The 10,966-nt window shown below is 40.1% G+C and overlaps 1 protein-coding gene across 1 annotated transcript; it reads right to left on the minus strand.

The window, feature by feature from the left end:
• Window positions 1-242: 242 nt before the first annotated feature.
• Window positions 243-5,579, minus strand: hwa (huluwa). Its single transcript, XM_046868281.1, has 5 exons — window positions 5,492-5,579; window positions 2,930-2,983; window positions 2,169-2,713; window positions 1,475-1,661; window positions 243-797 (listed from the first exon to the last, which is right to left on the minus strand). The coding sequence occupies exons 1-5, from the start codon at window positions 5,577-5,579 to the stop codon at window positions 631-633; spliced, it is 1,041 nt and encodes a 346-aa protein (XP_046724237.1). The 3' UTR covers window positions 243-630.
• Window positions 5,580-10,966: the final 5,387 nt, after the last annotated feature.

A 10,966-nucleotide genomic window follows, 5' to 3' on the forward strand; every position in this document is an offset into this window, starting at 1 on the left:
CAGAATATCCAAAACTATGCTGCAAATGTCCTTTTGAAATCTGTAGTTTTTCACAAAATTGGTCAAATGTCACAGGCAACTGTTGGTCATGGACCTTATGTGGAGTCAAAATAATGGTATTCATCTGTATAGCTGAAGGTTTATACAGAAAGCTTTAACTTTGAAATGGCACCCAGAGAAGAACAGGAAATATTTCCCACCCATGTTATTTAGTGTTCCAAAAGTTCAAAGAATGAAGAAACTTCTAAACCCATCCTACAGTTTTTATTTTTTTAAACCAATATTCATTTAAAATGTTTTATTTGGACAATAAAATTGAGATGACAGTCTGATCTGGTCAAATGAGTTTTTAGCTGCCTGTGGTAATGTGCTTGAAGGCCCAAACTATAGAAACTTGTAGTGAATCACAAAATACATGCAAACAACATTGAGTGAATACAGTGAAAGACAAGTGCATACTAATTAAATGTGATTAAACACAACTTGGTGATTCTCCTAAACAAAAACCTACTGCAGTCCAGGAAAGTTAGCTGTGCAAATATACATGTGGATAAAGTGCTGGGGGTTTGTGTCAAAAAGTAAAAAAAACTGTATCGAGTTCTTTGTCTATAATCTGGAGAGCGATGCATTTTAGACCCAGTACTGTTTGCTTGTGATGGGTGGTGCGTGGTGTCTGTGTTTGGGAACGTGGTTCTGCGTGACGTAACTAGGGTCGTAATAATCCCATTCGAGACCAGATGCCCAAGTCGCCCCTGGAAAACCGTCGCTGTCCGCCGACAGGATGCGCAAAGACACACCTGGATAATTACGTGTACAGTTTTACACCCTCTTCACTACACACACCTGAAACGTGGACATAATTCAATACAAATACATAGAATAGCAGACTAGGGAAACCAACATTTTAAAATAGAACAATCATAGATCAATCAATTTCATTAGATTTTTCAGTCATCAAATTATGACATCCTAACAAGCTCTAAATAATAATTTCCAATAATTGATTATTGATAATAAATATAGCATGCAAGATTGTTCAGACTGTCATTTATAGGTAAATTTAGCCTGCATTTACATTATAGCAGCCATAAATCCATTCCCTTGGACGTGTCTCTATGTTCTTCAATTAAATACAAAAATGCAGACTGTTGTCATGTCTCATGACTGAGAACCTGAAATCCAAAAATCTATCCTAAAGATGCTCCAATTGCAGAAAGTAATTACCTTACGAAGCTCTGATCTAAAAGATCTGCCATCTGTATTACAGTCGGCATGACTCAGAGAAAACTAATTAGCACTTCAAGTAGAACAGCTCTGTAGCGTAAAACAAAATATCTAGCTTGAGAGTGGCCTACCACCATGTGAAACTAAGCTGAATACCATTTCCGACAAGATTTCTACCTTCCAGAAGCTACTTCTAAGCTTTACTGTATATAAAAACTCAGGAAAATCTTCTAACATGCTTTTAACTCACCTGCGCTGGCACCAAAGTCACTGTCCAGGCCAGGCCCGGCAGCTGAAGAGCTTGCAGATGCTATGAAGCACGAGATCTCCTGGGGGATGCTGCTAACGAGTTCTCCTTCCACATGGACCTTATCGAGTGAGACCATCTCCAGCTCTACTGTGCTACTCCTGCGCATCATCACAGGTAATGAACCGTGCTGCAAACACAAATGTACAAATCATGCATGCTGCAGAACAAATATATAAACTTCAATGTATTTTCTCTGTAAATGACTGCACAAAAAGACATTATAAAGATAATTGGGGGGGGGGGGGGGTATTTTGGACAAAATGTATTGGTTTTCCACCATATAAACCAGTTTTTCATATACTTTGACATCTCATTATTAAAACATTTATGTGAGACATCGTCACATGAACATCAATGCAGAGATCAGAAGTTACTTCCTCAGACTTTCCTTACCCACAATTCTAATGCTTACCAAGCAGGTGATGGTCAGGTGTCCATATACCTACATATTGTATTTTAGTTAAAAAAAATGTATATGCATTATTTGTTACGGTGAGTAAGGATGGATTCAGGCAGTGATGTAAACGTACACTGACCAGGCATAACATTATTGGTGAGGTGGTTATAATGGTATGCCTGGTTGTGTATGATGACGTAAAACTGAAGTTGGAACTGTCCAGGTCAGAACCCTTACCCTGCTTTGAATCAGGAGCTGCTCTGGAGAATTCGGCGGTGCGACATTCTCGCGCTCCAGCTCCGAGTCGCTGGACTGCAAGAGCACCGGCGCGCTCCTTCGCCAAGCGCGCGACCCGCTGGCGCCCAGCAGCGTACTCGGCACGCGGAGCGACCCCGAGCCCGCACACGTGGCCCCGTCCGGGTGTGCGAGAGCCTCCGGTCTGCAGCGCCGGCCGCAGGCAGCCCTGCGCTCCGCCGACGACGTGAGGGAAGAGGTGATCGGCTGCGCCAGCATCGGCTCCGAGACAGACGCATAGGTTGCTTTGCGTGGCGGCCCGAACGACGGGTCGCCGCCGAAACGGGCGACTCTCTGGCGCGTGGACAACGACGATGAAGAGTGCAAGAGCGTGCACTCTGAGCCGTAGCGCGCCCTTTTTTTCCTGGCGAGCTGCAGCAGTTTGTGTCCCAACAGAAGGCAGTTCAACAGCAGCAGCAGGACTACACAGGGAATGAGCACGAGCACCAGCAGCGTCAGGCTGGACACCTGCACGCTCTCGCGCAGCTCTGGCGAAGGCAGAACAGTTACCGCCTGAGACATTTCATCTAAAACCAGACTATGATGATAGGTTTATATTTCAAGCGTTGATTTTATAAGAAAATTTGCAACACGGTCCACAAACAAAATAAACAAAGGGGATTAATCACCCGGGTAATTCCGACTAAAGCCACGGGAGAAGTTCTGCTGAGCTGATTGGGATGTGTGCACGAATAACCGCTCACCTGCGGGCGAACCTGACTTAAAGCGGGCTCCTAGACAAGAAAGTATCCATACAGCTAAAAAAAAAAAAAAAAAAACCCTCAGAAACTTACCTCATGACAGTCCGTGTTGATGGTCACATTTTACACATCGAAATTACCCTTACCAAATTTTTTTTACCCCAATGGCAAAAACTCGTCTTTACAGCAGCATGTTGGTTTGAGGTAAACCTTCCGCGCCTGCTTTAAAATCAAGCGCCGTATAAAAAAAATTCCAAAACGATTTACTATTTACCCCTTTACAGCAAAATAAGTAGTTACAGTGCTTATATATATATATATATATATATATATATATATATATATATATATATATATATATATATATATAGTTTTGATTCGTTTTTAACATAGTACATTAATACTGAAAACAACCAAACTATATAAGAACACGTTATGGTATTATCTAGTGAACACATTTTTTTTTTTTTGCTTGGCTCACTCATGCCATTCATGAATGGTGTTCAGTTCACAGGTGGGCTTTGTCAAGAGTCACTTTGTGACATTTCTTGGCTTCTTTAGACCATTAGCCATCTTGTGCAGAGAAAAAGGTGAGTACTTCAAGCCCTATTAGTGCTACAGCTACTGTCCAAATCCTTGTTTTGGTACGAAACAATTAAGTAAAGTGAAAAGTCAGTCCATCATTAAAAACTAAAGGTTAGTCAGTCTGAAAATCTCAAGAACTTTAAATGTATCCCTAATAGTTTCCAAAGCCATCAAATTCTATGATGCATCAAGTCAAGTTTATATCTATAGCGCTTTTCACAACAGACATTGTCTCAAAGCAGCTTTACACAAATCAACAGTTAAGGTGAATGGTGTACATTTGTCCCTGATGAGCAAGCCGTGGCGACTGTGGCAAGGAAAAACTCCCTTAGATGTTATGAGGAAGAAACCTTGAGAGGAACCAGACTCAAAAGTGGAACCCATCCTCATTTGGGTGACATCAAGAGTTTGATCATAAATCTTTCAACAGTACAGAACATTGGAGAGTGAGAACTAACATGAATACTGGAGTATAAGAATCTAAGTGATGTTCTTTCTGCAGCCTTATACAGTCTATATGGTTAGTAGCTCCTAGTTTTATGAGCTCAGCATTTGTGATCATCACAGATCCAGCATCAGCTTCTCCATGCCAGAGCCTTTAAACACTCCAGCAGGTCCAATGTCAAAACTCCACACATGTAGCGGGATCCAAATGGCACTGGTACGTACCTAGATGGTTCGGGATGTTTGCGAGTTCGGCATCTACTTTTTCAAAGGTCCATAATCATCACGAGGTGGGAGGTGACTGGCGCTGGCCAAACCTCAGGGTGTCTCGGGATGGGGAGAGAAAGAGAAGCAGTGGAGAGCAATTAGCGTTGCTGCTGTTCATGATATTAACAGCACAAGTTGATAATGTGCATGTGATCAGATGTTCTGGAGCACAAGGTTATGATGTGAGACGTGTTATGTGTAGGCTTTGCTAAAAAGATATGTTTTTAATCTACACCTAAACTGGGTGAGTGTGTCTGAGCCTCGAAAACTGTCAGGAAGACTGTTCCAGAGTTTAGGAGCTAAATGTGAAAATGCTCTACCACCTTTAGTGGACTTTGCTATTCTAGGAACTACTAGAAGCTCAGCGTTTTGAGATCTCAGGGAGCGTGACGGATTGTAGCGTGTTTAAAGACTGGAGAGATACATGGGAGCCAAACCATTTAGTGCTAGTGAAGTAATAGTTTGTAGTCTATTCGAAACTTAACAGGAAGCCAATGTAGGGACGATAAGATTGGGGTAGGGACGATAAGATCAGGCTTTTATGGGGGACCATCCAATAAAAGGAACACCAAGAGCTACCTCTGCTGCAGAGGATACGTTTATTAGAATTACCTGCCTCGGAAACTGACAATTTGCATAAATGCTTTACATAAAAATGGCACACATACACTATATTGCCAAAAGTATTGGGTCACCTGACCTTTCCTGCTATATGTGGTTCTTTTCCAAACTGTTACCACAAAGCTGGAGGCACTCAATTTTAGAGGAGGTTTTAGATGTGCTATAATAAAAAAAAATCAGCATTTACTTGACCTTGGAAACTCAAACCTGTTCCAGCATGGCAATGCCCCTGTGCACAAAGTGAGTTCCTTGAAGATTTGGTTTACATGCTTTGGAGAGAAAAATCTTGATTGGCCTACTATAAAGCTCAGATCTCATCCCTACTAAACACCTTTGGGATGAAATGAAACACTGACTGCACCCCAGGCCTCCTCACCTACATCAGTACCTGCCTTTCATAATACCCTTGTGGGAATAGAACAAATATCCATAGGCAAACTCTAGTGGAACATCTTCCCAGAAGAGTGGAGGGAAATATAAGAGCAAATTGGGACTAAATATGGAATGCAATGCTCAAAAATCATAAACCATACTTATGACCAGGTGACCCAATACTTTTGGCAATATAGTGTATTTCAACATACACTGTTCAGAGGAGACTGTGTGAGTCAAGCCTTCATGGTTGGCTTGTGATAAATAAACTGTTACTTTGGAGGAACAGAAGAGACTTGCTTAGGCTAAGAAACACAAGGACCATCAGATCAGTGGAAAACTGTCCTTTGGTCTGATCAGTCATTTGGTTATAACTATCGTGTCTTTGTTAGACATACAGAGGCTGACTGAACAGTTCCTGAATGTGTGTTTCCCACTGTGAAGCATGGAGGAGGATGTCTGTTTAGGGGATAGTTTAGGGGAGCTTTGCTGGTGACACTGTTGGTTACTTTGTTCAAATAATGGTAAATAATGGTTACCACAGCGTTTTGAAACAATATGCCATCCCATGTGGTTTGCACTTAGTGGGACCATCATATATTTTCCAAAAGGACAGTGACCCGCAACACACCTTAAGGTTATGTAAGAGCTATTTGTCCAAGACGGAGAGTGATTGAGTGCTGCATCAGATGGCCTAGCTTCCACAATCACCCGATCTAAATACAATTAAATTGGTTTGGAAAGAGATGGAGGAGTTGGACCAGAGAGTGATGGAAAAGTAGCCAACAAGTACTCAATTGTGCAAAAAACAAAGAAAAGCATCCTATGAATGGATAGTCTGCAGGCTGTTGAAAAAAATCAGAAAGACAATAACCACACTGGTCTGATGTGACTTGAAGTCTACAGCCTAAAACTGTAATGAGCAGAACTGCATATTAGGATGCACAAAACAACTTGAGATTGATGGCCTTGATAATTTTGAATTGATCTTAATTTGTCAAGTTTCTGTAAGTTTAATTGTAAAATTGCTAATTAAAACTTCATATTCCTGTTCTTACCTGGCAGGAGTAGAGCCCAATGAGGCCTTCTGCTCTAAGAGTTAATCCAAAATTTGATGCTTTGTAAATACTGAGATGCTTTTCTACTCGAACCAATCTGGTAATTTCCCTCTGACCCTAACAAGACCCCAGCAAGTCTAAGAGATCATATTTGTGAATAATACAAATACACAATCACAATAATGTGCACATTAACTGAAACTCTTGAGCTGTAACTTATTATGTAACTAATTGTGCTGCACTGTAGGTGTGCAGAAGTGTATATAGTGTATAAACACTATATGTCCAAAATATGCGGACACTTAACTGTCACACCTATATGAGAGTCTTTCCTAAAATGTTGCCATGAAGTCTTAAAACACATGTTTCAGCTTAAGACTTAATATAAATTCTCTCTCTCTCTCTCTCTCTCTCTCTCTCTCTCTCTCTCTCTGTCTCTCTCTCTCTCTTTTTCGGTCAAATTGTAAAATATTAATTTAATGCTCTGTGCAGCACTTTGGTTAACATTCGTTGTTTTAAATGTGTAGTGTGACAACATTAACTAGGCATTGGAAGGGCATGAAAAATGATTCTCTTAATGCTAAATATTATTAATGATTATTGACAAGAGTTATAAATCACCAACTGAGTAAAATGCAAAAACCCCGTATATTAAAACCGGAAATGTCCATAAATTTCGTTGCTTTCACAGTGGCCGACAGAGGTCGCTACATGATTGCGAGGAATATGTGACTTTGGTACTCATCTTTCTTATATCACTTTAGACCTGTAAATCTACAAATTTCGGTCTTGCAAGGTTGTTGAAATTTTAATTTTGGTCATCAAAAAATGCACATGCAAATATATATATATATATATATATATATATATATATATATATATATATATATATATAAGGACGACGAGCATGCAGATGAGCTTCCCTGAGACGGTTTCTGACAGTTTAAGCAGAAATTCTGTGGTTATGCAAATCGATTGTTGCAGCAGCTGTCTAGGTGGATGGTCTCAGACAAGAGGTGAAGATGCTGGATGTGGAGGTCCTGGGCTGGTGTGGTTGCACGTTGTCTCCATTTGTGAGGCCGGTTGGATGTACTGCCAAATTCTCCGAAACGCCTTTGGAGACGGCTTATGGTAGAGAAATTCACGGGCAACAGCTCTGGTGGACATTCCTGCAGTCAGCATGCCAATCGCACGCTCCCGTAAAACTTGCAACATCTGTGGCTTTGTGCTGTGTGATAAAATTGCACATTTTAGAGTGGCCTTTTATTGTGGCCAGCCTAAGACATACCTGTGCAATAATCATGCTGTCTAATCAGCATCTTGATATGCCATACCTGTGAGGTAGATGGCTTTCTCAGCAAAAAAAGAAGTGCTCACTAACACAGATTTAGACAAGATTTATGAACATTATTTGAGAGAAATCTTTGAGTTCAGCTCATAAAAAATAGGGGCAATAGTGTTGCATTTATAATTTTGTTTAGTGTGTGTGTGTGTGTGTGTGTGTGTGTGTGTGTATATATATATATATATATATATATATATATATATATATATATATGTATATATATATATATATATATATATATATATATATATATATATATATATATATATATATATATATATATATATATATATACTTACCGCCACTTTATTAGGTACACCTTACTAGTACCGGTTGGACCCCTTTGCCTTCAGAACTGCCTTAATCCTTCGTGGCATAAATTCAACAAGGTACTGGAAACATTCATCAGAGATTTTGGTCCATATTGACATGATAGCATCACGCAGTTGCTGCAGATTTGTCGGCTGCACATCCATCTCCCGTTCCACCACATCCCAAAGGTGCTTTATTGAATTGAGATCTGGTGACCGTGGAGGCCATTTGAGTACAGTAAACTCATTGTCATGTTCAAGAAACCAGTCTGAGATGATTCCCGCTTTATGACTTGGTGCGTTATCCTGCTGGAAGTAGCCATCAGAAGATGGGTACACTGTGGTCATAAAGAGATGGACATGGTCAGCAACAATACTCAGGTAGGCTGTGGCATTGACACGATGCTCAATTGGTACTAATGGGCCCAAAGTGTGCCAAGAAAAGATCCCCCACACCATTACACCATCACCACCAGCCTAAACCGTTAAAACAAGGCAGGATGGATCCATGCTTTCATGTTGTTGACGCCAAATTCTGACCCTACCATCCGAATGTTGCAGCGGAAATCGACACTAATCAGACCAGGCAAAGGTTTTTCAATCTTCTATTGTCCAATTTTGGTGAGCCTGTGCGAATAGTAGCCTCAGTTTCCTGTTATTAGCTGTCAGGAGTGGCACCCGGTGTGGTCTTCTGCTGCTGTAGCCCATCTGCCTCAAGTTTGGACATGTTGTGCATTCAGAGATGTTATTCTGCATACCTCGGTTTTAACAAGTGGTTATTTGAGTTACTGTTGCCTTTCTATCAGCTCGAACCAGTCTGGCCATTCTCCTCTGACCTCTGGCATCAACAAGGCATTTGCGCCTACAGAAATGCCACTCACTGGATGTTTTCTCTTTTTCGGACCATTCTCTGTAAACCCTAGAGATGGTTGTGCGTGAAAATCCCAGTAGATCAGCAGTTTCTGAAATACTCAGACCAGCCCGTCTGGCACCAACAACCATGCCACAATCAAAGTCACTTAAATCACCTTTCTTCCCCATTCTGATGGTCAGTTTGAACTGCAGCAGATCGTCTTGACCATGTCTACATGCCTAAATGCATTGAGTTGCTGCCATGTGATTGGCTGATTAGAAATTTGCGTTAACGAGCAGTTGAACAGGTGTACCTAATAAAGTGGCCGGTGAGTGTATATATCAGTGGCGGGCGGTCAGGGCTAGCAAAACTTTCTCTGCTGTCCTAAACACTATCAGAAGCACTGATCTTCATCTCATAGCGTTTCTCTTGGCTGCACTGCTTCCTGTACGTGTATGTGGAGGTTAGATTTTTTTTGTCCAATCAGATTTCATCCTCTATGTGCTGCCATGTCAATCTAATCTGCCCAGGACCTGCAAAGTCTGTTCAGAATCTGTAGTGCTGACCAATGTACCTTAAACTATATTAGAAATGGGTCTGTTTCTTTAACCAATCAGATTTTAAATTTGCCTCACAGGGCCAGCTAGCTGGCCCAGAATAGCGTCAGCATTTTTCTGTCCCCTGATTGGTCTTTCTGTCCCCTGGTCAGATGGAAACTGTTACAGCCAAGTTCAACTAGCAAAACATGTCTGTACTGCTCTGCACACATTAATACATCTGAGTTAGAATTTTTTTTATGCCCACAGTGGCTAAGTGAGGAAGAGAAATTTATTTGGTCTTGGACATACTTAAAAATACATTTTCAAGGCAGACTTTTCAAGAAAAACTAGACATTGTGATGAGGTCGGCCAACCCCAAAGCTAGCTAGCTTGTCTTAGCCTGGGAAAGGGTTTGTTCTCCACTTCCAGACCATTGCCTTAAAGCCATACCACTGGCTTACAGCCTCTGAGGAGCGGTGCAAATTATACGAGTATGCATTAGTAGTATGCATCTCTGGTGAGTATGATGTATTTTATTTAAATATTTTTATTTAATATGTTTGTATTATTAGACAAATATTGATTTTTAACTGCTCCAGATAATGTAGGTGGCAGTTGCAGTTGTAGTGTAGAGGTTTGAAGTTGTCTTAACAGGGTCTTTTGCTTTAGTAAAAATGGTATTCACCCTCTAATATGCAAAATACCCTTTTCTCTGTAATGCCACGTGTTTTATTGTGTTTTGTATGGTATTGATGGTTTTTATAATTGTGACGTGATAGTGGTGGTATTAAGAGGTGGATTAAGTTGGGTAAGTCCCCACTGAAGGCCCAGGTACCAAATGCATGGCCCCCCACTACATTACATATATATGTAATATCCAAGAGAACATGGAAGCGGACTTGAAAGAGATGTATTTGTTTCTGGTTGCTTGCTTTGTGACTACTTCTTCCAGGTGAACTTTGACATGTGAATTCACAAACAGAAAATGAGTAGGTGGCAAAGTACAACATGGAGACACTGTTTATCATTAAGTGACAATAACACTGGAATGTTACCCTGCTGATACTGTGAAAAAACAATTTTTAAATGTTCTCTTTTCTTTAATTTGTCATTTATTTATTTATTTATTATTTATTATTTTGTGCGTATTGTAGCTTTGTAATACATCTATTATATAATTGCTTTTGACATGATATAACCAAAGAGCATCTAACTTTATAACCTCTGGTAATAAGGTTATAAGTCACCTGAGCCATCTGTTTAGATGAGATCTGTTCAATGTTCTTGTCTAAAATAGAACTCAAACAGCCATAAGTGTAAAACTTAATTTGATAACAGCTTAAATTAAATATAAAAAATAAGTTTTTGAATTGTTTGATCCATAGTTATTTAGGCAGGTGATATTAAATGTATTGTCTAATATTATTATCACATTTTGAGTACAGGATAAAGACTGCTGATAGAGTCTCGCATTTGCTAAACAATATTATGTCTCCATTTATCTGTATGCAGGTCCAAAACATGGCAATGGCATGGCGTTTATCATGTTCAATCATGTATAAAAACTAAACTGCAGGACTGAAAAAAAATCAGTGATACACAAGTCTAGTTAAGAAACATTCCCAGAAATGCAATGACAATGTAA

Source organism: Silurus meridionalis, chromosome 15 (assembly GCF_014805685.1).
Source record: "Silurus meridionalis isolate SWU-2019-XX chromosome 15, ASM1480568v1, whole genome shotgun sequence".
Classification (NCBI taxonomy): Eukaryota; Metazoa; Chordata; class Actinopteri; order Siluriformes; family Siluridae; genus Silurus; species Silurus meridionalis.

What these genes read in the sequence shown, in the direction of transcription:
- hwa (XM_046868281.1), bottom strand. Translation starts at nt 5,579, where the DNA reads ATGACTGATCAGACCAAAGGACAGTTTTCCACTGATCTGATGGTCCTT. An exon ending in GTCTCTTCTGTTCCTCCAAA is followed by an intron (nt 2,984 to 5,491) that starts GTAACAGTTTAT and finishes TTTTTTTTTTAG; the next exon opens with CTGTATGGATACTTTCTTGT. An exon ending in TGACTTTGGTGCCAGCGCAG is followed by an intron (nt 798 to 1,474) that starts GTGAGTTAAAAG and finishes GTAATTATCCAG; the next exon opens with GTGTGTCTTTGCGCATCCTG.